Source organism: Pagrus major, chromosome 3, assembly GCF_040436345.1.
Source record: "Pagrus major chromosome 3, Pma_NU_1.0".
Lineage (NCBI taxonomy): Eukaryota > Metazoa > Chordata > Actinopteri > Spariformes > Sparidae > Pagrus > Pagrus major.
The window spans coordinates 6,227,030-6,254,529 of record NC_133217.1 but is presented as its reverse complement, the minus strand read 5'-3'; the positions used below and the strand labels follow the sequence as shown (position 1 = coordinate 6,254,529).

Here is a 27,500-nt window from a genome sequence, read left to right as displayed (position 1 = left end):
TTTTTCAGGAGTTGGTGGGGACCAAAACAGAGCAAAAAGGAGAGTGAATATCACATGTACGTTAATCAGGTGGGCAGAAAGACAACCACAAATGAATGCTTATGCTGCTTCATATCCACTGGATGTCTAAATAAACAACAATTTGCTAATAAGTCAGCCATAAAAAGTATAAATGTGATTATATATTGTGTTTTCAGCTCTTTCCTCTGCTCTGAAGTGGCCAAAAAATCTTACCACACTTCAATAAAGAGCTGGACTTTTTTTTAGAAGCATCTCACTGTTGGCTGTTTGTGTCCTGAACAAAAGTGATTCTGGCACCGGGCACAAGTCTGAAAGACACAGTAGGCGATTCTGGAGAAAGATAGTTGATTTTTGAGTCTCACTTCCAGGCCGTGGGCAGGTGCATGATTGATTTTTTGGGTATTTAGACCGAACACCAACAACCAATTGTTGAATCTCAACATTCAACTATCTTTCTCTACAATTGTCTACTCACCAGCCATAAATTGTTAGCTTGCTTCTCAGAAACGTCTCCAAACGTCCACCAGGTTACCCCTCTCTGAAGACTCATGGGTGGTCTGTGACGTTTTCATGTTTTAAACAGGATTATCTCATTGTGAGAGCGGTTCCAAACCACTAAGTGTAAACCTCGCACGCCCAGCGTTGCCCGCAGCACAGATTGTCATGGTGACCACATGGGAATTGAAAAGGAAAGGTTAGCAGCAGATATACACCACATGTCAACATCTGTGACCGAACAAGTGGGACGAGTTTACACTTGCGTCTGCGAAGAGAGGAAGATTTCTCCTCTTGCATCATGTGGCTTACTGAATGTTGCAGCATTAATTCACCTTCAGTCCCAAAATGCAAACAATGTTTTCTTCTCTTTAAGCTTCCCTTCTTCTTTCTTTCTCGCTGCAGAAGCTAATAGTTGTCTTTTGGCAAAAGTAGGTCAGTGGAGGCAACTGTCAGAAGCAGGAGGAGGGAGATGCAGAGCGGTAATATTCCAGCTACAGTAGGTCCCCTCAGGTCAGAGCGATTCCCAACAGAGAGCGAAGACCACTGACGCACAAACCACACTACTGTCACGTTCGTCAGTGTGTTGTATCTCTGCGGACAGAGACGACATCTGTGGCCAGACAGCGGAGGTGTATGTGTGGGTGGACTGTCAGTGTGTGACTGCTGAGGATGGAGGACAATGCTCGTGTGTGCACGAGGTTGCAGAGGAGTGGGTCAGTGCATTTCTTATAGTAGGGCAAGTAGATCAAATTAGTTTTAGATCAATCTCCAACCTCTAGCAGTGACCTCTTTGGCAGCGTGCGGAGGAGGAAGTTACTGTATTTGTGTCGCAGAAAAAGTTGAGCTCAAGTTGACAGACAGCAGTAAACATTGATTGAATTATTTCCTGGTCGGACTACGACACTACAGGGCCGAACCACTGCTCTGCTGCGGGGGGAGTTCCTTCTTCATTACCAGGAAACAGTCATTACCTTCTTTCCCCGGCAATGTTTACGTACCTGTCTTTAATGTGCTATAAAGTTGACAAGCCTTGACAAGACAAGCCTGAGGGTGTAGAGCAAATCCCGGTGACATCGCTTCCTTGTAAACAACTGGCGATCGATATGCACTGCCAAAGTAGACAAACTTGTTTATTTCTGATTATTTTCAAGTAAACAGTTTGAGAGAAAGGTAGTTGATTATTGAGCCTCACTCACAGGTTATCAAGAAGTGATGCATTGGGTTTGCCAGCGTCAGTAATTAACGACCCTGGAATGAGACTCAACAATCAACAATCTTCTCAGATAGTAAAATTGTACCCGGCACGCTCATCCGGCCCACATGCCTCATGGAACGATGGCACTTGGGGACGGCCTAAGTGCCATCGTTCAACGTGTTGTGTGGGCCAGATGCACACGTCTCGCACAATTTTGCTATCTGGGATTTCTCTAGAATCGTCTACTTGCGCTTTAAATGCGATGGTCCAACCTATCTGTCGTTCTGCTGTGCTTGTTTTATGTACTGTGCTGCTTTGTTAGCGTCTTTGACAAATCAAATCTATCCAACGGTGACACCCCACTGCTGGTAGCTGTCATTTTGTTTAGTCTGCAGTCCAACGGGTAAAATTAGGTGTCCAAGTTTACGTAAAAGTGTTGTTTTTGTCTGTGTCCGTTTGTTGGTTTGTCAACAGGATTACACAGAAACTACTCAACAGATTGGATGTAAAACTTGGATGTAGGATGAGTCTCAGCCCAGAATAGATCCCATTAACTTTTGGTAAGGATCCAGCTAAAGGGACAGATCCAAGAATTTTGTCTTACCTGCTTTAACAAAATGTCAAAAAAATGCGATAGGGCGTTGGCCCACCGGATATGGAGATGCTTGTCGATATTGTTGCCACGGGCCACTACAGGCAAGTTTTAAAGTAGTGATTTGACCAAATAATGTTGCATAAGTAAACACAGAAGTATAAGGTTTCCAGACAACATCTGTGGTGCCGTCCAATCACATTCACTCAACTATGTAAACTGTAGCATCAGGAGCTGTGACATAACTACCAGTTTTAAGGGGCCAAACAAATCTTAACTGTAAATCCTCTGTAACCTCTCTAAGATGTAGCTCAAAACAGTGAGAAATGCAGGTAAAGTGGCTTTTCAGTATTCCTTATACTTTCTAATTCTTCGTCAAACAGCTTCTCTTGTATCTCTCTCTATAAATACTAAGCTGTGAAATGGTGCAGATAAGTCACCACCCTCTAGCTTTCCAGTCGGTGGAGCAGGACTCACTGTGATCCTGAGCTTCAGTGGGCATCATGTCGGCTCAGAGGAGGATACAGTTTCCTGGGGTTTGCCACACAAGGCAAGTCCAGACAAGCGACTGAAGGAGAAATGGATTTGTGAAAGCTGACCTGATTTCTTGCAGTCTCATCCATGAGCTCTGTATATCCTGCTAATGCTCTGTGTGAGTGTGTGTGCAGTATCATGTGTGGTAGGGGTGAGCCATGTTTCACCCTCATATATGAAGTTGAAGTGTCTGTCTTGGTTTTTATTAAAGATATTTTATTTCAAGAAAGTAACTTGGTTAGCATTAATGCTAGCACACATAAGGCATAATCCTAAACTAGCAAAGCTAGACTACGTGGTTTAACCCATATGTTTTGCTTATTTTTATATGTGCTAAACTACTCAAAATATTTACAATGAGGTGTATTTGGTTAATGCTGCTAAGAAAATTTTAATAAAAAAAAATTCAAGCTGTTTCATGTTGTAAAAATAAAGACTACAAACCTCTGACTTTAATATACAATTTAAATCTGTTTATTTAGCATTAACATTTCATCATGAGATTCATGTGCAAATTGAATTAGGCTCCATTGTGTTAGTTAGACGTTAGTAAGGCTAACTGTTAACATTAGCTAGTGTGCTAGTCAAACTCCTCAAGAATTAAAGCTCATTAAGTAACTAAAGACTTGGCTGTAGTTAGCGATAGGACGACAGAGCCTTTCAGCTGTGGTTCAGTTTTAGCCTGGATAACTTTTCCTCATATTTGTGTCTTGTTTCTTAGATTACCTGAGGAATGCTGCCCTCCTACCTTTACAACTTGTTTCAAGAAAAGCTTCTGTACTGTGAAAATGAGACCTCGGTTGGTTAATTAACCCTGCATGTTGTGTCAAGCCTTTACATTTACCTGTTCACTCCTTAAATCTCAGACGCCCTTTGGGCAAAGTCTGCAGCGAAGGCTTAAAGAGCACGGGTGAAAGCACTGCATTAGCTTTCAACCCATTCATGTAGTGACACCTCACACCATTACAAACACCCGTCCCTTCAGGATTTATTTACTCTCATTAAATCTGTCGGGGACTTTAGCTGAGTGGAAAGCTCTTATAACTTGTGATTGACGCGCCATTGTGACAGAAGAAGTTTCCAAAAACAACAACAAACAAACAATAGCTGTTGAGTGCAGCGATTAGTGGTTTTGTTATGCAATTGGTGGTCAGGAGATGAGAGGAGAGCGTCTTATTGCACAAGGAAGAGGAACAATAGAAAACATTCCAGCATCAGAGAGGATAAACAAACTACAGACAAAGACACAACTGTATTAAATGACAGGAACTAAGTTCGGTTTGACACCTACGGACGCAAAGCACCAACACACAACACGTTTAAAACACTAGACTGTCAGAGAAAGAGTTATTTCCTCTGTGGTTCTGAAGTGTGAATGTAATTCAGGGTGCTGCGAGGCCTCTAGGAGCTCCTCACTTGTGACTGAAAGCAGCTCTGTCATGCTTGCTGACCTGACCCAGTTAGTCAAACATGGGATTGTTTAGACACCAAACACCGACACTTCACTCCAGCTACGGCACCATCGATCTCATACTCAACTATATTTTTACTATCATTAAAGTCACACTGCTGCGGCTCTCCATGGGGACACACCGCTCTCTTGTGCTTTGCTTTTGCTCGCTGTTTGCTAACCGCGCTGCAAAATCTGGCCCTTTGAATTACTCATGAGGAGGAAGAAGGAGTTAAAGAAGCCATTGTGTTTATTTTGGTCTCAATGGAGCTGCTGTGCACTTTTACTGATATCTTTGTTTCATTTGGTGCGGCCATTTCTTCTTCTGAGAAGTGTTTCCACAAAGGGGAGCTGTGCATGCGTGTGGTAAAGTGTGATAACAAGGGAAGAAAGCAGAGCTGTGTTTGGGTGAACCTCTGAGTTAAAACACTTTAAGGGCTTCGGTTGTATTTTCTGTGAAATCTGAATGGAATCGTTCGGGTCAGATGGGTGTTTGGTGGAGAGGTGATTTTGCAGCGGCTCATGGTTCAGGCCTTGGCACACCAAGTCTGTTTTTTTAATCCATCATAAACTCAGTCTGACATTGCGTTCGATTTTCAATAACCAGTCACTGAAGACCAATGCATCTGCCTCAGTATAACACTGATGGGTAGTCGTGCAAACATATCGGTTTTGGCAATATCGAGAAGGCATGTATGTAAAAGCAGCGTCTGTCTTGTCTGTAGTCGTCGCCATTGTTGTTATTACGCCTCCTTTTCCTCAGTGCACTGCTTAACAACAGCTTGACAACCGCGCTGGTCTTGTCCGTGGCTAATTGTTAGTCTTCCCGTGGCGCTCATTGGACCTTCTGTTTTTTTTCAGACAAGAAACCACCGTCTAATGTCACGATGCCAGACGAATCAGTCGACTTGGTGGAGTGGATACATTCAAAGGTCTGGACCGAGACGAGTCTTTAGTGTCTGAGTCGTGATCCAAGTGACCTGATTACACGAGAAGCCAAAATATCCGTCTAGGTCCTCAGAGGGTCACTCAAAATTACTTCTAAACATAGATTTTGTGTTTATGTGCCCTGGTTTTGCAATATCGGTCTCTGAGATTTCTCCCTAAGCAAAAGGGGGTTGCAGGGAAGACAGAGAGCAGCGCTGGGAGCTTGGGCTGTTATTAAATTTTACATAGATATGTTGATTTAAGTGTTACAGTAGTACAACTTAAGATCTGCATCAATCAAATCACATTTTCTGACACTATGTTTCATGAAGATAGCTTGGTAGCTTAATTCTGTGAAGGAGGATGACATCCCCAATCATTATCCTGCCTTCTAAGCTCGGTTTGGACAACTTTTTTACCGACCAGCGAACGTCAACGGGCATAACACCAGACATACATGAACTGCTGAACAAATATAAGATGTGGGCGGCAATTCAGAGGTCTGAAACCCCACAGTGGTGCTAAATGTCATATGTGGCGCTCACAGCAATGAAAAATGACATTTAAATACTCACTGTGAACATACCTGAAAACCTGTACACTATAAAACAACTAAAGATATCATGGATACCAGTAAAGCTGAGTGAGGTAATATATCATTCCTATACTGGGTGAACAGCCCTTTTAATCCAGACACAAATCAGCCTACCTACTATTTACCCACGACCTCAGTATACTCAGACCTCCATGGTTAAATGTGTATATGTATGCAGGAGCCACATTTCCAAATACAGAGCTTACAACCCGGTCAACGTGTGTCCCGAATTTCATGGCTTGAAAAAGGCAGTCAGCCGACTGTGAGTCCCTTTTCATGTTTCTGCAGGGGACGAAGCTAAAACACATTGTTCCCACTCAGTAAAGCTAACAGGCTTTTTGCTAATTCATACAACCTGAAGTGGACTGAGAGAGAGTGTGAGCGAGGAGGAGAGGCAGGGAAAGAGGAGGGAGAGAGAGTGAGGTTGGCGCTGTGTATTTGTTCCTTTCAGACACTCTGACATTTCTGCTGCCAGGCTAAAAGTAGAGCTCCTTTAGTCGTAATTCAGTGCGCTTCAGCACAGCAGCGAAAGGATGACAAACGAGAGTAACCATGCCTTATACAACCTATTGTGCAGGGAAGCCAGCAAAGACATCCGATACACTTCTTTTTAAATGCTTTATGACGACTGTCTTTCACTTAATATTTTATTTCTACACTGCCAGCACCCTCAAAAACATTCTTACTTGACATCACACCACCCGCTGATCCACTGGAGGTCACCGCGTGAGGGTGACGGTTTGGCTCGGCCCAGGCACGAAAAGCACACGTGTGTATGAAAGTGCAGTACCAGCAGGCGGCCATAATGATGGGAACAATGGACCACAACAATTCAAATAGCCGGAAAGTGCATTTCAGAGGCAGATTGGGGTGGTTGTGTGGTTTATTTAAGGGACTGTAACCTATTTGACCAGGATTTGAGTCGGTAGTTATTTTAAACAAAACCATGATCTTTTCCTAAACCTAACCAAGTAGTTTTGGTGAGAGGCAAGGTGAAACTCGACAGTGACACAGTGGACCCATTACAAGATTTGGCATCATACCAGGTTTGCAATCCACAAGTTTCCTGTTACCTTGGAAGACGCCGGTTCTGATGAATGGGTGTGGCTTAAGATGGATGTGGGCGGGGCTTACTGGAAGATCAATTTAATCCTGAAATTGATATGGGTTACTGTATTTATAATGTATTCATAAAATGAACATTATCTGTACTGGATTCTCTTTTCAGCTGAATACTTGCTCAACCCTGGTGTTGCCTTTAAGCGCCTTGAAGGTTTTTTTTTTGCTCGAGACCCCCCATCACAGGTCCATCTGTTGTGAGCAGTTCAGTTCAACAGTGATTTTCCCTGTTTACACTGTTTCATCTGAATATTTTTAGAGACTTGAAGAGTCTCTAAAAATACAACAAAAATGAGAAATACAACAATTCCCATGTTGGGAACGCATACGACAGTCGCAAGATCACACTTCAGATACTTCAAGCTGAGTTCATTCAACACTAAATTCTAATTTTGTTGGTAGAAAAGCTCAAAGATTTGCAAATCCAGAACTAATGATGAAACTAATGATTGAGAAAGAAAATAAGCCAGTGGTTGTGAATTTGCATTTAGCACCAGTTAGAATGAAACATTTGAATATTCAGCACAAAAACACACAGTATAATTTCCATCACTAAACCAAAGAGCTAATTAGAACAGAAAATATAAGTGATCCATATTCTGCAACCTTCAGCTCCGTCTATGAATAAACACGCTGATGCCTGCCGGCCATCCTCCAGACGAAATATGTGCGCTGTGATTGGCTGGTTTGTTGCAGAGAGTCAGCTGGCTGCATACCTCCTGGCTGCGATGTTCAAAGGGAACGTCACATTACCATCGGTGTATCTCAGGCAGAAGTGGGTCAGAGGAGGCATTATCATACATTACACACCAAATGATGCAATATCTGGGAATATCCTCGTGCTCACTGTCCACTCATTATCAGTGGAGCTGCTGCTGCTGCTGCTGCTGCTGCTGCGGCGCACTTAGAGTCAGCGTTGAGCTTAAATATGTCTTAAAATATATAAATATGTGAGTACAGCACCAGCAGTCAGTGTGTAATTAAACACTTCAGTGAGCAATCAAAATATAATATGTGGCAAAGAAATTGTAGGATATGTATAGTTGACCATTGTCACTGTTGTGTGCGTTTTAAAGGGAGCAGATTGATTCATCAGAGTTGAAAGGCTTTCGTGACATGAGACAGGAAGTGGAAAGTAACACATGAGGATCTAAGCTACAAAATAAAAATAGGAAATGACCAAACCAAACCCCAGAACCATAAGAAAGATTGATATCGCTCTAATGTCTGGCAGTTCAATATATTGATACAACCAGCAGCCGGTTAGCTTAGCTTAGCATAAAGACTGGAAAATTAAAGCACAGTAACAGTCTTTTTATATCCGAGGATAAACTGAAGTGTAAAAATGACTCACTCCTTATCCCTGCTTGAGGCTAGGAGCTCGAGGCTACATTAGCCGCTACTAGCATTAACACAGAAGCCGCCGGCGGTCAAACTGATTTTGGGTTATTTGGGCTCAGGTGGAATAAAAAAGATGTGTTATTTTTGTATGCAAGTACAATGCTACATTGGTGGAGTACTCCTTCGAACACAAAAAGCATTAAAGGTGAAGTACGTAAGAATTGGCCACCTGTCGAATTCATATTCAAAACAAATAGGGGACAGCATGACCACAGTAACTGCTATCAGTTGCAGGCTGAAGCTGCCATTAGCCTATAAACTTGGTTAGCAGTGCAGCTATAGCAGTCCAGATTATTAGCTCTGGACATCTGGGGAGTGTTGGTGTTAACACGGCTTTCGAAGTAGCTTTGGACTGGGACAGTCTGGGGCTAGCTGGCTAGCATGTTAACTTAACTCACACATGGCTTTTCCACAATCATGGTCAGAGATTTTTTTTTTCACATGGCTCCAAAAAAATGAACAAACCTTGATTGTTACATCACCTGACAGCATTCTCCCCTTTTCCCTCTACCTTTGAATAACCATCTACCGCTCATCACTCTTCCAGGATCCAACTGAACTGTAAGTTGTGATTACAGCTGCTTTTAAAATGAAACCGCTCTCAAAAAAGTACATGTTGAAGAGATTTTCTCGTGGTGAATAATGCTTGGTTAAAAACATCTGCCTGTTATACAAGAACGCCCACACTGCAGAGGGCACGGCTCCTCTCTGCTTTCTAAAAAAGGGTGAAAGTTGAAAAATCAATAAACAAACTCTGCACACAACTCCTGCACAGACTAACTGGAGACTAAAGTGTGCACTTCTAATTAGCCAAGGATCTATTGATTGACTAATTATAGCAATCATTGCATGTATTAACAACAGACATGACTTCAATTAGTGGCATAGTGAAGCTTTTCTTCTTCTTCACTAAGATAAATCAGTCTTTGATGTTTATCTTAAAGCATCAGCGTGTATCAGAGTCTACTCAACCGTGCAGCAAACAACCCCACCTACGCAGCTGAGGAGATCCCTCTGGGCCACCCTTTAGCCTTCACCCTCTTCTTAACCCTGACCGCAACCACAAGACACAAACCAACCAGTCTGACCTCGCTGTAATCCTCGAGCAGCCCACCTCTAAACCCACGCCTGCTTTCACACTTCGCAACTGACCCTTGGCGAGCCTACCGTCCTCGTAGAAGACATCCTCCGCTTCCTCACGCATCATCTCATCCAGGTCATCCTCTGCAATGTCGGTCATAGCCATCACTACTCCTCTTCTTCTTCCTCTTCTTCCTCTCCTTCTTCTCCTCTCCCCCTCGTCTCCCTTTGCAGACTAATCGGAGCTTCAGAGAGAGTGACTGGGCTGTAAAATTGAATCAATGCCGGCTTGGCCTCTTCGCTTCAGGCGACAGTCCGATCACCGGCAGGCTCCTCGCTCGAGTAGCACAGGACTGGGACTGAGCTGACTGAGCGTCAACTCTCACGAGGGTGTGTGTGTGTGTGTGTGAGTGTGTAAGTGCCAGGTGAAGTGTGTGTGTGGGTGAGAGAGAGGACTCCCAGCGACCTTCACTAAGTTTCAGCAACAGTGGCGATTTCATAACATCCTGTGCAAAGCTGAAGTGAGAGTGTGCTGTTTGGAGAGCACTTGTATGAGTAAGTGTGCGCATGTGTGTGTGTGTACTGTATGTGGAGAGTCCGTGTTGTGTGCATGTGTGTCCGCGTGTGTCCATATGCACAGTATGGCACTCCACGGTGAGTCAGCTCGGGCAGCTGGTGGTTAACAAGAATAATTAGGTTCTGTATTTTGAGCCAGCAGGGACATGCAGTAAAGGGTGTGAAAATGTGTGTGTCTGTGTGCGTGAGTTTGTGTGTGCATGACATGGCGGGTGAGATGTGAGGCCGGCTATACTTGTCATTCCTTCACAGCTCACTAGGAATCATGGGACCACACTGATTGCTCCCTCTATTTTTTCACTTGGCCCACATTGAGTGGGCCTCGGCAGAGCCGATAACGTCTGGTGTCGTCTCCATGGAGCTGCTCAGGATAAACACACTCACCTGCTCTGAGGAAGACAGATTCAAACACTGTGGGAGGCTCTGTTTGTACCGCTCGTTTAATCAGAGTTCTTACATTTGGGACTTTTGCATCACATTTGAGTCACATGAGCTGCAGCCATATTTTGAACAACTCTGCAGGTTGCTCGGCACCACTTATTGCAGCTTTAAAGATGTTTCCAGAATTTAAAGGAGACCTGTTATTATTTTTACCTTTCATTTATTTTTTTAAATAGGTTCCTGTGCATGTAAGAGATCTCGAAAGCTAAAAAGTTCAAAGTCTGCACCAACAGAAGCTCCTCTCTCCCACAGAAAACGCTGCTCCTGAAACACCTCGTCAGTGGTCCTTTAATTCTGCGACTTTGTGACATCACACTACGTCACCATGTCACACATTTGCATAATTAATGTCTAGCGGCTAGTTGTTGGTAATGCAGCTCTAACAAAGGTTCAGGTCTTTTACTGTATTTCTCTTGCCACACTGTCGTTCACTCCTCTCACACATGCTGCCTCATAATTTCCTGCTGTCTTTATCTGCGGCTGTCAGTTAAGATATCAGCTGTTCTCATCAGCTGGGCACGTCTATCAAATAGCACAGTGACACACCTACATTGTTAGCCTGTAATCTTGCTATTGTCTTTTTTAATATGAATCTCTCACTGTCTTGGAGTACATTGTTCTTCATCATCTTCATTTCATCAGCCTATCAGTGTCTGCAGAGTCATCAGACACCACCGGCACCAGTGTCTGGACCCCACTGAGGGATTTCTCTTGCTGCTGCTCAGGGCAGACACCCCTGGATCACAGATCTCCCTGTAGAGTCTAATGCTGCGTTCCAGACAACTTCGGTGGTTGTTTTTTACTTACCAGATTTCTGAAATAATAAGTAGTTGGCACTAAAAGCAAAGTGCAGCTGAGGCTAATGAACATGTCATTGTATTTGCAGGTATCTGGTCATAAACGGAAGTATTGGACAAATCAAAACCTTCGATGAATGAATGATTGAATGAATGAAACAAAAACATTTTCATGACTGTCCACCAACAAAATGATGGGCTGACATTGTGATGACTCGAGCCACACTGCTAGCTAGCTTGGCTAAATACACTGTTGTAACAATGCTGCACGTATCTTGGACATAGAATGACCTCAGCCACTGACACTTTCTTGTTAGGCCACATCTGGTCACCCAACTCAAACTCAGTACAACTTGTGAACCAAACTTTTAATGTGCAATGACAAACTTTCCAGCCGGTCACAGGCAGGGTGACTCTAATTTAAGAAAACTTGAAAAAGTTTTGCGCCATCCCCAGGAGGCCCCTTACCAGTGCCTCTCAAGCATTTCATGTTCACTCCCAAATTACTGTTAGCATGTAGTCTCGTCTCTTTTTGACCTTTAATTTATTCTAAGATGAAAAAGTAAAAAAAACAACACAGACACAGAATTTCTTCCCCTTTCTCAAACCGGGCCTCGGTCTGTCTTCACTGTGCAGTTTCTCTGACTCACACCCCATTTACACAAACCAATTCCCAACCAAAATAGAAACTAGGCCTCAAGTCAATTCATTATCACTTTTCCTTCAGACTTCCTCTCCCCTGCCACCACCTCCCTTTAAGGCCAAAGCTCGAGGGAACGAACCTGGAGACTAACTCATTTTCACCGAGGCTAGTCCAGGCAACTCAGATACATCACATCTATCAGGAGGTGGGATGTGCGGTACCAATACATATGAAGTACATGTACTGTGTAATGTGTTGGGTTAATGACAATGGATACAAGTTTATAGGATGGGAGGATATCTTATTTGTCTGAGGTCAGTGAGGAGGCTGCTGTGAGAGACATAAATAGAGACAGCGAGGGCTTATGTGTTCGCATGTTATCTGTCTGTCTGATCCAGGAACCAAAACTGCGACAGCGGCTAAAAGTGGAAGCAAGAACAAGAACTCTGAGCTGCTTTGACCACAACAACCCAAAACAGTCACGTACATCACTCTTTATAAAAACCAGCAAAAGCTACTGTAACCTATTGCATCTGCATTACAGCTCACTTTAAAATGTGTAGCAGTAAGTGGACGTGTCATCACTCGTGCCATCATGATCTGCTGATTTGGACTGTTTTAGTTATGTAGTACGTTCAGTTTGTAGCTAGTCTAAGCTGTGCAGAATTAGCTTTCACAAGCATATATCACAAGGTTAAATGCAGTATACACAATCTGATTGCTTCTTTGGCTTTTGCTGACTTTTAATGAGCTTTTAATGAGGAAGAAACAGAATGTGGGTCACCGCTGAGAGACGTTCAGTCATCATCAGCGAGGAGCTCCACTGCTGAAAGCCACTGATTCAGTCAGTGACGATGATGATTCAGTAAATTCAGCTCAGTTTAAAGAGGCACTGCTCACTTATATGTGCTTTTTGAACTGTAAACTAAATGATATAAATGTATCAGTTAATCATTTAAACGCACAATATGTTATTTCTGACACTATTGGGTTTTTATATCCGAACAAAATAATAGATGCCCAGAAAGTCGGGGTGCAGAGCCGGTCCATCTGGAGGAATAAACACCTCGGAGTCACACCAGATTCTGCTCTGATCCGGAGCCGTTTACCGACGAGAGGAGAGCTGAGGGATTACTTTTAAACTTAAGGGAATTAAAAAGTTGATGTGTTCTGTAATGTTGACTGCCGACTGGAGCTGGAGGGGAAATGTACTTTACTACACGAACAATAATACAAAAGAAGAGAGAGACCAGGTGTCTCTGGTGAGAGTTCTGCAAGACTTCCCTATCCCGAAAGTGGCACCAGCTAAAGGTTTACAATATTATTGACACATTAGTGTTAGTGTAAGCACACAACTCAACAGAATATATAACAAAGATCTAGTTTTTTTGACTGAACAATAATGAACGATATTATAAGTTCATATTGTATAATTTTACAATCAAAAAGGCCAAACATTTGCTGATTCCTTGTTTTCCAGGTGAGGATTTGCTTCTTTTATATGACTATAAACTGAGTATCTTTGCATTTTGTAGCGTTCAGTCACACAAAACGTGATTCCTTGAAATTGTGTCGAGAATTTTAAACTATTTTCTGACATTTAATCAAGTAAATAATCAGCTACAGGCCTATTCCAAACACATATTCACACATAAACATACAAATCAAGTCATGGGCTGTGTTTCACACAGTGAGCAGGGCGGGATATGGCAGAATGAAAACACCCTGCTGACAGTATGGAAAGAAAACGTGTTCACAGATTTGTCTAATCCAAAATGAGAAGTGGCAGAGAACAGTAATATGCATTGGGAACAACTTTCCAGAAGCAACAGGAAATTACAGAAAGTGGTGAAACTAACTGAGAAGCAGACCAATCAAGAACCACGAAGGCGCAGTGCAGGGAAATAATCACTATGTAATATATTAACGACATATAATATTGGGAAAGTAATTTCACAATCATGCCACTCAGCAAGGCTCCATACCAACTTTGATTATTGTTCGTCTGTGGCAATAACCACATGAACGACTTGCAATCACTGAATTGTAACCAGTGTTGTGGTTCACAGCCGACAGTAGGGACTCTTAAACTTAGTGCTCTGAACCTAGAAACATGATGCAGGGAGAAGCCAAACCCAGTGTCGTATGCAGATCCATCCCACTCCCATCTGTTCACCGGCATAATCATCACACGTTCTGGTGATTGTATCGTGATTAACGTGCAAAACATTCCTGAGAATAAACCCAGAGTTACAATATTCACAGCAAAAATGGTGCATACAAATCGGAGCACTCAGACATTACAACAACTCTCACAAGCAACATCTGACCATGAGCTACTTCACTGGCAGAGAAACGGGGTCAAGTTTAGGCTGCGTTTGCCTTGCTGCATTTCAATGACTGGTTACATTGTTGTCAGCAGCAGATAGAGAAACCCCCCCCCCGCTTCGGGAAATGCAAACGCATGCTGCTGGGATGCAAACACACAATGCCAGACACACACATACACACGTCCATATAATAATACTCACACACAAAGCCACCAAAACACAGCACAGACAAACAGACAGGAACGTACACACACTTCACACACACACACAGTTGTAACTACGGCATTGCAATGAGTAGCACAATCAGACCGGCTCTGTACAATGGTGTTGTTTGAATGGGGTCAAACAATGGAGCTCTTTGGCATCTGAATCGAGCCAGATGATGAGTGTCCCAGGAGGCTGAATAGGCGGCTTCAGCCTCCTACACACTCGCTCCTCTGGCCCTGACAATATGCATCAGTGCGCCGCCTGTTACTGTGGACTAAAATATCCGTTATTAGCATGGAAGCAGCGACTCATTAGCATCCAGGCTAATTCTATGGTGCGAGCTAATTTGCATGCATCGAGCATCTTGCACAGATGCTAAAATGGCCCAAAAAAATGCTAGAAAACTAGAGGAAGTAATTAGCTTTACACTACAGTATCATTGAAAACCTAAAGATGTTTCACGGTTTGGGTTTTTGGCTTGTTGTTTCCTGTTTTATTTTGAAGATTATATCCTCGTGCCATGTTTTACATTCCACTTCTTGTCTTTGTCTGTTTTCCCGCCCTTTTTCTGCATTCATTTGTGTCCATTTGTTCATTAGCCCTTGTGTATTCAACTCTGTGTTTTTCCTTTACTTTTTGTTGATTTGCCCTCTGTGTCTGGTTTGTTTTCACTGTTGTATTTTTGTTTTTCCTTAGACTTTCCTTTCCTTGCATTTTCTTTTACTTGCATTTTGAAGTTCGAACTTTGGATATCAGTGTATCATTAAAGCTCGCTTTGTCGAAAGACTTACAGCAAAGTACATTTTTTTCCTTTCCTTTAGTGTGTTATATTGGTTCCTGTGCATGAAAGTTGAAAAGGTCAAAGTCCGCACCAACAGAAGCTCCTCTCTCCCACAGAAAACACTGCTCCTGAACGCCTCATCAGTAGTCCCGCCTTTAATTCCGTGACTTAGTGACATCACACTACGTTATCATGTCACTTATTCACATAATTTATGCCTAGTGGCTAGTTTGGAAAGTAAGAATTGATTTAGCACAGCTGCTCTGTTGTTGTTAGCGGTGCTGGGTCAGGCATGTGTGCACTGACCAATCAGGGGAGACTATGTATTTGGGAGGAGGGGCCTTAAAGAGACAGGAGCTAAAACAGAGTGTTTCAGACAGAGGGGGCATTAAACGTGTAAACCTTGTCTAGTAGTAACCCAAAATAACATTATGAACCTGAAAATGAGCATAATGTCTCCTTTAAAAAACTGTTTCATTGTCAGTGCTCACAAACAGGCCAGAAAACAGGTTGTCTAAGTGTGATTTAGAGCCAATGCACACGATATGTGCTGCTATAATAATAACACGTCAAATCTCCGTGTTCTATAATAAGACTGAAGAATATAAATAAAGAAATACAGAGTTAAAGAGACAACGAAACTATAAAGGTTACGAGCATGAATGAAGAGTGGAAAATACACCCGTCACACACAAGGACACTGTTGCAACACAAAAACACACAAAAAGCCGATTCATAAATCCTGTGGAAACTGGATTTCTGAGTAAAGGAAACTTGAGTAAACTCGTACTGCAACAGCCTGTCACAGCTCGAGATATCAAACACACGAGTCGATGGGGAAGTGTGAGGAGGAGACGGATGGGAAAAAGTTCTTGATGTTGGCGTGCACTTCCTCTGCTGAACTATGACAGACAGATAAAGATGAAAAAGGACAGAAATATAATGTCCTTTTTGGAGGATGCTGCAAGAGCTCCTGAGGTCAACCCTCCTTTGATAACTCTCACAGACTAATAGAGGACATCTTCTCTCCTCTCCTATCGCTCCCACTTTGTTCCCTAAACCTCCGGCCTCTCCGTCTTCTTCTCTCTCTCTTACAATGATGACAAAATGGGATGATTGTGAAGCGCCGCCTGGTTACCCTGGTAACAATAATGAGGGCATTGCATGGTAAATCCAATTTGCCACGCCGCTCTCTGACTCATTTGAGGTGCACGTGTGTGAGTTAGTGTGTGCGTGCCTGCGACGCGCTGTGGCTTCATGCGTCTGATGGAGGACAACCATAATGTACCATACACCACGCACATATATTCACACACAAAGAAACACACAGGCTCACATCTTTTCTCCTTGATTTCTTGACAAACTGGAGAGCCCAGACAAGTACGAGACAGTTCAAGACAGGACAAGAAGTCAAAATTGCACCGAAGATACAAGCAGGTGAAGCCTAATGAATAAAACTGAGAATAACTGCATAAAACATCCTGCAATCAGTGTAAACCTCTGATTGAAATACCTCATGAATACCAGGAGTCAGAGGTATTAAACCAGTCTGTGCAAACAAGAGAGCATCAGAATGTATGAACTTGCAAATGAGACCTGAATTTCAAATTATTCTCGTACAAACTTAGTTAACTTAAGTTTCGTAGCAGCATCCAGACAAACACCACCTGGACAAACATGCAGCCAGTAATTGTTTGATTCATGCACAGATTAATGTGCAGCAGGAAGCAAAGTTATGTTAATAAATAACCAAAAGTACCTACTGTAAGTATATCGATATCTTTTCATCTTTAAACGGTTATACGTCCTGACTCTGCGGTGCATTCTGTTAAAGAGTAATCCCAGCGGTCGCCTTCTTGTCAGTGTGAAGTCTGAAACTCCTTTCTGGCTGTCACCAATTTCTATTTTCATGCTCTCTCCCCGTCTCTCCCTGTCCCTATTGTATTTTGTCTTTCTCTGTTCCACAATTGGATCCTTTTCTCTCGCTCATTTACTCTTTGCCTTTCTGTCTCTGTCCCAGAGTGCACAGAGGGCATCAGACAATGGCAGCAATACAGCCGCAACACGCCAGCTGTGCAGACTGGCACCACAGAGATGGCAGTGCCCATGTTGTGCCCTGCTGCTGCCGGGCACACCTGGAGGGAAGAGATAACAAGAGCACTCAACCGCATGAATCAGCAAACCGCTCACAGTCTTATCTGTTCATTTTTCTTTGACCCTCTGTATTAAATCTATATGGGTGAACGCAAGACAATATGGAGTAAGATCCCATAAAAACAACAGTGGTAGCTGCAAAGTTTGAATGTTAAGGTGTCTCCATAGTGTTTGCTAAACTTTATCCATAAATCGGGTTCAGAAGTTATACGCATCGGCCTTGAGTTTGGAAGGTAGTGTCTGTTTTCCAACACCTAACAGTTAAAGTGTTACAGAATAGATGTGATGATAGCCTTTGTTTTTCTTCTCTAAAGAAGCTCTGTTAGCATGTTTGGCTAACCAGCTTACTATCTACAGCAGTGGCCTACACAAGCATCACTTTCAGCTTCAAGGAGCATTTCATGGTAATTTATAAAACAGCCATGTGCAGGACTAGCATATCAACAGAGTAGTATTTCTCTGCTACACAGTGGATGTGCTGTTTGAGTTCAGAATTGAACCAGCGACCTTCTGATAACAAGACACTGGCTCTACCCATGAGCCACAGCCACCACATAATGTAATGTAAAATACAAACAGGTGACCTAAAAAGCCAATGTAGAGTATGTCCTGGGTGTTAGGAAAATCAGATTATTATGTATTATTACATACATACATTTTTAGAACAAAACGTAAAAATCTGGCCTGTCTGTGGCCTGTGAACCACAGACGTTATCTCAGACTGAAAACCCAGTGACTTCAAGACAAGGGACCTGGAAGTGCAAAAATGCTGATTTATTTCTGGGTTTTTGGACTCATTCCTGAGGCACTCTTTTATTTTATGGAATAGCAATTTTTGGAGTTGAATCTGCCACAGTTACCATTGTAAACTGCATACTATGCAAGAACAAAACAGGGGGAGCAACAGAAACTACGGGGAACGGGGCTTGGCGAATGATCAATTAGAACCGAAGACCAAATGTAAAAAGTGCTTGTTACGAAAGTTATGAATGTACTTCATACGCGAACAGCCTTCGATTCACCTTGTTATGACTGAGCAGATTTCTGACGGTTAATATCTCCCCACAGCCCCAAGCAGTTCATTAGTTATTGCATAATGCTGAACTATTTTTGACAGGGAGGTCTACATTTTCCAGTTGGGGAGATCCTGAAACCAGATGAGGAGGGTTGCAGCAGGGTGGGGCAACAGGGTGGTAAGAGCTCTGAAAACCACAGTTTCCTCTCCCACGCCACCCAACTCAATCCCCCCTGTCCTCCTGTTCACATCACAGCCAACACCTGCTGGCTACAGAAAGAGGAACTTTCAAAAACTAGAAAACACAGGCAACTGATGCAATATGTGCTCCAGATCCGAATTATTAACTGCTGTCATGAGCTTCACTGTTATTCTTTGAGCTGTGAAACTCATAGTGTGACATGATGGTCAACAGGTCCATTTTTACCATCAACCACAAACATTTGTATTCAGAGCAGGCAGAGCTGTGATGCATTTAAAGAAATGCTACCAAGCAAACAGGAAGGGAGGATATCACAACACAGCTTCTGAGAAATAGGGTGTGGACCTGGAAGGAAGGTTGGGCAATAGTGTGTAAAATACCATTAGGTGTCTATTGCAGCTGTATTTCTCTGACAGTACGACAGAGTAGACGCATGCCACAGTAGCCAGGAAGGGTGTCACAGTTAGGAAGTGAGTCGTGGATGTATTCAGAGTTGAGGACGACACAACTGGTCACTCAGAGTGTTACACATGTAAGTTTTCTGCCCCAATGGTCAGAGGGACAGGGGCAGAGGGAGCAGGGCTGGAAACTGTAGTGACAGCTCATCATCATGCATGAGGGCATCTACGAAATACCCTGTATGTGTGTATGTGTGTGTGTGCGTGCATAAGTGTGTTTTGTATCAAGTCACTCCAGAATGATGACATCTGCCGTGACTACACATCTGTCCTCCCTGGAGTGTGAGGATGTGCTAGTTACACCAACCATATATGACCTACATACATCCACTTTTTTGGCAATTAGCAACTTGTTCCTCAGGCTCAAATTATTGCATTTGATAACCATCTAAAGATGCAGCTGTGTCAGATATTTCATACAAATCCTTACATTAAATCATGCGGCATCACGCTTAGATTTAAAAAAATTCTCCGTTCAAACTCCACACCCACAATTTGTAATGTAGGCTTTCTTTAAAAAAAAGTGTGGTCTCAAGTTCAAGCTGAGATAACCCTCATGATATAATTATAGATATTTTGTCAGATGTTAGAAGTGAAGTGCTGCAGAGCCACTGAGGTTATTATATAACTGTTTACAAAGGTCGAGTGGTACTCCCTATGACGAGCAAACTGACCTTTAATAAAGTAAACCAAACTTAACTCAAAGCAGCCATAGAGGAACCTTATTTTCATAAAAGAAATAGAGTTCAGCTGAGAGAGACAGACCGAGGCTCTACCACAGCATTGGAGAGTCGAATCAAGGCCTTCTTTCCGGTTCATCAGCATTTGAATGTTTCTCCTCATCTGTGAAGCCAGCATGGGTTTAACGAAGTCCAGCCACGCAAGAACACACACACACACACACACACACACACACACACGCACACACAATTATGTTAGTCTGGCATCTTCCTGAGGGGAATGGACACTCAATGAAGCCACATCCTGACCACCATGAAAACCCAGGAGTTCTACTGAGAAGCACAAAGAAGAAACTGGCAGCTCAGTGACATGGGAACCATGAGCTCATGAGCCGAGTGTTGCCATACACTCAGAGGGTGCCAAATCTTCCAGCCTTGGCCTTCAGACGCTGAGACTTGCATCAAGTTTGATCAGTCGACCTTATGCTTTTCAGCGAGAGCTTCTCATGTGTGTCCCAGTGAATTGAGTGAAACGATGGGGTGGCGAGAGGCGTACCGTCGTCTATGCAGTGTGTTTGGTGTCTGATGACAACATGAGTATAATTTGGCAAGTACACTATAAATCCTGAGACAAGAATCTGGACACACATTGAAAAGAGGAGGAGACAGAGCCAACAGATTTATACAAAAGAAAGAGGACAGTGGATCGAGTTCTTTCACTGTATGTGAGAAGAAATGTTTGGAGGATGGACATTTTCTCAAACTATGAATCAGCTCATCTTTATAATCCTGCTGCAGTGGGACCTTAAAGCAAAAGAAATAACAGCCTCATCCTTGATACTACACTCATTACTGATATTTTTGAGCATTTGCTGGTATTGACTGTGTAGTGTTTTTCCCTCGTGATGTCTCTTTCAGAGTGTGTTTTCTTTCAAATATTGAACCTTGTGAGTCATCATGAACCAGAACAAAACAGCAGGTAGACAAGGTCGCCCTGAACTCTATAATTATCTCTTGATTGTTAAAACAACAACAACAACAACAACATGCTACTTCATCCAGTCTATTTACTCTTTCCATTATAAAGACAGGTCAGAAGGTCAACTAACCCTTTCCACCTTATTCCTAGCCCACGATATCTTGCACAAATTATTTTTTGGCGCATCTTGTCACCTGTCACTTGTCAATCCTCGCTCTTAGAGTGTTTGGTACGGGGTATCAATCATTCGTGTAGATCTAGGTTAGTGACTTTATCGATGGAATACTACTAACAGTACTATCATTGTTTAGCTCAGTTAGCTTACGCTTCAAAAGCTTCAAAAGTGCCGACAGTGTGTCAGTTATGATGATACTGTCTTACTTAGTCCAGTTCTGCCGAGCACCGTAAGTATCACCCATAATCCTTTTCCCCAATAACTTCCTGAGGAAACTCGTGGACACAAATTAGGTGTCTGAGTATTGTTTCTTTTCAGACTGCGTTGTAAAATAGCTGCCATGATGGAGACCTCATTTTTTTCAGATCAATTTAGCAACTAGCTGGTAAACATAGCTGAGCATAGCAGCTCAAGGGCCAGATACTTGGAGTGAATACTGGACTTTGGTTAATTAGTTGACCAACAACAGGACTCCAAATGAATGATAACGTTGCTTCATGTCTGCTTGATGTGTTAGTAGGCAAGTATTTGCTAACATAGCTGAAAGGTAGTCAGATGTGAGTAGTGTGTATGCGGCTTGCTTCCTCTGCCTCCAAGAGGCCAATAAAAAAACAGTGAATGCAGCTTTAAAGTCCGTTCATTAAAATTACAAAAGCATTTTCTCATGTGGATAGTTTTGGCTTTATTTGTTCTTCCTTATGTGGCTCTTGAGATTTCTCAAATTCTAAATTGCTATTAGCACCATTTCATCCACCTTCACATTATTGGAGAGTGACGGAAATCTCAAAACCTGGGCGAATACTGTCTGCATGGCTGGATACCAGGCCGTCCTCATCAGAAAAACAACCACATAGTCATACCACTATGAAAACGTCTTATTACAACCCATGTTTATGTTTCTTGTTAGGTGGCGACCTGTAGTGGAGGTAGTACTTATTACAACAGCAAAGGAGGAAGTCAGGCAAAGCACTGTAAAAAAAAAGCACTGTAGGGAGGAGGTTGGGGATGGACGATCGATGGTCGGGTTGGTTGAATAAGTAACACAGTTATTTTGGAGTATGGGGATGAAAGGTCGACGGTTGGGTCAAACAAGCACAGGACAAAAGTCGACCGGTGAGTTATTTTAACTTAGTAACATTGTTAATTAACATCCTGCAGATTATCTAACTGAAGCAACTTACCAAACATAGTTATTGTAAGTCAAACCACGATGTTTTCCTAAACCTGACACAACTGTGAGCACACGATAAAGGTCCACACCTCTCGATGGTACACTGCAAAGATGTTCTGGTAATGGCAATATGTGTTTTTGGGAGTCACTGGCAACCGACATCGTTATGGTATAAGGATGTGTTGTGTTTTGTTGTTTGGATGAACAGTTTATCAGTATATTTTGTTAGATAGAGGACAGTATAATGACAAGAGGAATGCATACAGACATCATCTACAAGAGTTTATAAGCGTATATGGAAGAGCTGCTGTTAAACCCAAATGGAAATCAGAGCTACAACCGAAATAAACAAGTACAACACGCGCCCTTCTTCTTCTCCTGACTGTTGTATTTTGTTCTCTCCTCCCTCTGTCTCTCACACTCTCCTCTTGTCTTCCTCTCTCTCCATTAGTCTTTCTCTCTGTGTTCACAAGCAGCCCACGCAGCGGCCCCGCTCGGTGACTTTATTGTGTGAAATTACAGAGAGAGGGCCGACATGATTTTACACTCGCATGTGCCCTGAAAGACTGTGGATTGAATTATTTTTTTAGTTCTGGAGAGGGCCGGAGAAACGTACAGATAAGCAGGGGACAAAGAAGAAATAAAGGAGAGGAGGGAAGAAGGGAGGCAGAGGGTGTGAGCGAGCAGCGAGAGTGAGTCGTTTCCAGCCACAGCTGACAACTGGAAAATGAGCCGAGGCAATATGTAATCTCCTCTGATGTAGTTTCACATCCCGACGCCGCCTCCTGCATCAGTGGCAGCAGAGGCTACAGTAGTGAGGAGGCGCGTTGCTATGGAGTGGGAAGATTTTCAGAGAGCGAGCACCATTACAAATCTGGTTGGAGAGGGGAGAGGAGAGGGGAGGAGAAGGGAGGCAGGGGGGATAATGAAGATCTGGAGGGAGGGAGGAGGGGAGGTCGCAGGGCACGAGGACGATAAGTGAAGAGTGAGGCTGAAGAAAGAAAGAAAGCAATAAAGCAAATGCAACGAGGGCAGAGGTGAGAGACAGGAAAGAGACGAGATGACAACAACAGAATGATGTAGAAGAAAAATGTGCGTAAGTCAGACGGGTCAGAGAAACAGAACGATGACAATCTGGTAAAGTGTTTTATCTAAATCACCTCCATTAAAGCTTCAGCTCCACTTACAGTAACGACAGGCTGACAGATAATGAGCTCAGAGAGAGGTTTGGATGTGTTTTTGTGCATCTCCTCTCTTTTCCATGTTTTATTCATTAAATCAGTCAGGTGATCCTTGTCAGTAGCACTTTGCCCTCCGCCTGGTACCAGAAACAGGAAGAATAGATTTAAATCTTAAGAGGAAGAAGAAAGTCTTTTCTGTTTTAAACCCACATTACGACATCGCTGAGTGGAGCAAAAGTGTACTCTTGGTGTTGCTTCACTTCCCTCTGAGCTAAGAAGAGGAACATGCAGTACATTACTGTAAGTGTGTCCTGTGTGTTTGTGTTGAACTGAAATGAAGGCAGTCATTATATTATTAAACTGTGGAGGCCCCCTACTGGTGACTACTGGGAACACAAAGATGGAAACAGCTACAACACTTGCATGGTGGCCAGGTGGTAAGGTGTCATACATTAGAGATCATGGGTTCAATCCCCACCTGGGGCCTCATTTATAAAGGTGTTCTGAGGTTAAGTCTTCAGATGATTTCCGACAGTGTGCTTTCATTTATAAAAGCTGCTGCTGAACACAAAAACTGACTTGCTTAAGCAGCTTCTAAGAATCCCATTTGTAACTTCCACACCAAATATCAAATCTCACTTACACTTATATAATGCCAACACAGACAAAGACACCAGAGAGATGGACCAAAAGAGAAAATCAAGCTTTTTAGAGGACAAGATCACAGCGATAGATGTGGAGCAGATTGAAGCCAGACAAAGCGTATTAATCAGTGGACTTGACAAAAGAAGCCAAACATGCAGGTTGGGAGTTTGTTGCCGCTGCACATTCTTCATAAAACTCATGCATGTTTTCTGCTAAAGTCATCACAAGTCCTTTTACAAATGAGGCCCCAGCAGTGCCCAGACTTCTTCCCTTGGAGGGCCAGAACTTAAACTCACTGGTCGGCCAAAAGCAAACACCTACTGTATCGGATGCAAAGCGGTACTATGATCCCAGTTCCCCTAAATGACAGACTTCCAGCACAAAGTGTCCCTCGGCACAACCATGCTCAGAGTATGAAGAATAATTAATGATTAGGGATCCTGCATATTTAAAATAAAACAGTTGTGTGCTGTGGAACACAAGCATGCAGAAATGGCACTGGAAGAGCACTTCATGATGTTTTAGCCATAACAGAGGCATCCACTTCTGCAGTGATTTGTTAACATAAGCACATCGCCTGAGTCGGTCAGTGGTTGCTGTAAAGTCTGGGTCACAATATCAATAATATGCATTCAAACCTACAGTAGGTACCAGTGAATACAGAGAATGGATGGCAAGCTAAAGACATGTTCATAAAGCCAAATATGTCTCCGCTTGAACAGTCTTTCAGCAATAATCACAATATCAGAGACAGTGACAAGATGAAAATATAAGTCCAGCTTTCATTCACAGTTATGAACAGTCTTCACAAAAACATACACACCAAGGGCATGGTGGCCAAGTGGTAAGGTGTTGGTCTCGTAAACCAAAGATCGTGGGTTCAACCCCCATCCGTGCCTTTGAGAACAATGGATGGCAAACTAAAAAAATGTCCATGAAGCCAAATATGTCTCTGTGATGACAACAGCCTAAAGTCTTTCTGTAATACATCACAACCCTGGAGGACTTAGTTCACTGCCTTTTTCAGGACACTTGCACCAGATGAACCACTATCCCTGCGTTGTTATTTTTATCATAGCTTGGTGTAGATACAACTTTGATAAAGTCATCCTATCTGTTGTGCTTGACAGAGCAGTTCATACCAAAGTGTTTCTATTTTTGTTTAGATGTGCTCTAAAAATATAAAATGTTCTTACGACACGTTCAAGGTCTCTCCTCTGTGGTCGCCGCTGGTTAAAACAAACTACCAGCTCAACTCTCCTATAAATGAATACTGAGATAATCATCAGGGGACAAAGCTCTACAAAAACTTCTCCTGAGGAAATAATCTATAACCTTCTACCTCTGCGCATCCTCTCTGAAGTGATGCTGCTGCTGACAGTCAGATTACAAAGGGCGGAGAATGAGATTAACATGCAGTTGTGACAATGTAAAATAAGTCTTCTTAGGCCTGTAATAGTTTCTCAGGACTTGTGCTGCTGTTTAATGTTTAGTTTGGCGGCATTTTACTGACTTGTGTCTTTGTAATGGCTGGTACTGTAAAAAGAAAATGTAACAGCTAAAAGTAACAGGGCGGCCGTGGCTCAGGAGGTAGAGCGGGTCATTCAGTAATCAGACGGTCTCTGGTTCAATTGCCTGGCTTCCCCGCCAACACGTTTAAGTATCCTTGAGCAAGATGCTGAACCCCATATTGCTCCTGATGAGCAGGTTTTGCATGGCAGCCTCAGCCATCAGTGAATTTCCACTTTCCAAGCACTTTGAGCGGTCAGTAGTATTGCAAGTGTTCACCCTGTTCACCCGGTCGATCAGCAGTTGAGCACAGAGTTAGCGAGTCCATCACAAACACTCTCTGAACAAATACAAAGCTTTAATGCTCTTTGAAGAAAGAGAGCTGTTTATCGCCCCCAAGAGATATAAACTGAATAGTTTAGCGTGCAGAGAAACAGTTTTCTGTCTCACTCTCTTCATCTCTGCTTCAAACATTTCATCATATAACACAAGAGCGCTGACAGGATGTGGGCCGAAGACAAAACTGCACTTTGCTCAAGACAGAAGTTTTATAGCTACTAAATTAAACAGTGTGCACTCAGTTTCAATCGATCCACACTGCTAATGTACCATTAACACTACAGACATGTTCTGCCTGTGTGCCATTTTTTTTTGTTGTTGTTGTTTTATGTGTATTTTTCCTGTATTTCATATATTTTTTAAACAAATAAAAATGCACAACACCAGATCCAAATTATAAACCACTGGACCCACTTGGAACGACCACACCAGTGCTGTAATCCACTCTCCCTACAATCTGATCTTACACAATCAACACAGATGCTGTTTCAATTAAGCATTCACTGATCAAATAGACCCGCAGTGTCAACTGACCACCACCTGTGTGTGTGTGAGCCACAGGATTCATAATAAAAGCTCCGAGTTAACATGTAAGCGTGAGTCTTAATCATCCAGACATGTCTCAGTAAGTGTTTAACATTTACCTCCATATTATTTGACCCTGCTCGTTAAAATTGCCTTGAGATGTGTGATTTGAAAATGGAGGTTGATCTGGGGATGATTCCAGATTTCATGATTAATGCAGAGAGAAGCTATTAGAGAGAGTTTATGTTATGAAACTGTATGCAGCCTCCAAAAACTGAGATATTCCCCAGGCAACGCCACGCTTATCAATCTCATCTGACAACCAGTCCACTGTGGGGGGTGTTCGTGGTTCCTGCTTGGTGGAAAAGAAACAGAACAACTCACTGAGTCACATCACTAATTCAAAACACATGATCTGGAGGATTTTTCTGTATATTTACCTGCTTAAAATCATGAATTAACATGAGAAACATTAGATAACAGTGTCTATTATCCACAGCATGCAGCATATAAGGAGTTTCAACACACAGTCAGCAGGAGTCACTAACAGCGCTTCACTTGACAAGACAGAGATGACTTCACCGGGAGCTTCTCAGGTTCACAGCTGCACTCAGACAATTAAAAGTAGAACCAGAAGACAGACACAAAATATGAGGACAGAGAAAAGCCCAACTAGCCTCTGTGGTGATCTCAGTGATCAAAATCAGCACACAACCACTAATCCTCTCATTCAATCCACTTACGGTTGAAGTGCCTGCGGCTGACATGAGGCCTCCAGGGTCGGCTTCGTATCCAGTTCAGGCGTCGAGGCAGCTCCATGATGCCAAGCTGGTGCCAGTGTGTAATGTCCAGTCACCCATCAAAGAGCAGCACATCGGTGCGTCTGCCCATCCCCAGGAAAGATACTCCCTCCAGAGCATCAGTGGTGCAAAGCAGCCCGCACTTGTTTCAAGCAAACGCTTCACCTTGTCCTCAGCCTGTCCTGCACTCTCTGGGAGACAAACCTTACAGTAGCTGTTGTGCTGCTCAGCTACATTTCCCCTCCGCTGCTTTATCTTTTATGCATGAGACAGTGGAACCCAACTCCCTCGGTCCCGGGGAGGGACGGAGCCAGGCCTCTCCCAATGAACGAGCACCTATCGACGGGCAGCGTGCACACCCAGCTGAAATGTGATGCCCCCCAGGGAGGTAAGGTGGATGGATGGATGGGAGGAGGTGGGACTTGGACAGCCACCTGAGGAGGCTGGAGGGAAGACGGTGAGTCAAAGGCACGGACAGTT

The 27,500-nt window shown here is 43.0% G+C and overlaps 1 protein-coding gene and 1 non-coding gene across 2 annotated transcripts in view; one reads left to right on the top strand and one right to left on the bottom strand.

Moving 5' to 3' along the window:
* Positions 1-9,943, bottom strand: part of ripor2 (RHO family interacting cell polarization regulator 2) — a 62,443-nt gene extending 52,500 nt beyond the window's left edge. The window contains exon 1 of the mRNA XM_073463596.1: positions 9,500-9,943. Within this exon, the coding sequence (XP_073319697.1) occupies positions 9,500-9,578 (79 nt within the window). The 5' untranslated portion in view covers positions 9,579-9,943. The remainder of the gene's footprint in view (positions 1-9,499) is intronic.
* Positions 9,944-24,674: 14,731 nt separating this feature from the next.
* Positions 24,675-24,746, top strand: trnat-cgu (transfer RNA threonine (anticodon CGU)). Its single transcript has one exon. It is a non-coding gene; the product is annotated as a tRNA-Thr (tRNA).
* The last annotated feature ends 2,754 nt before the right edge of the window (positions 24,747-27,500 follow it).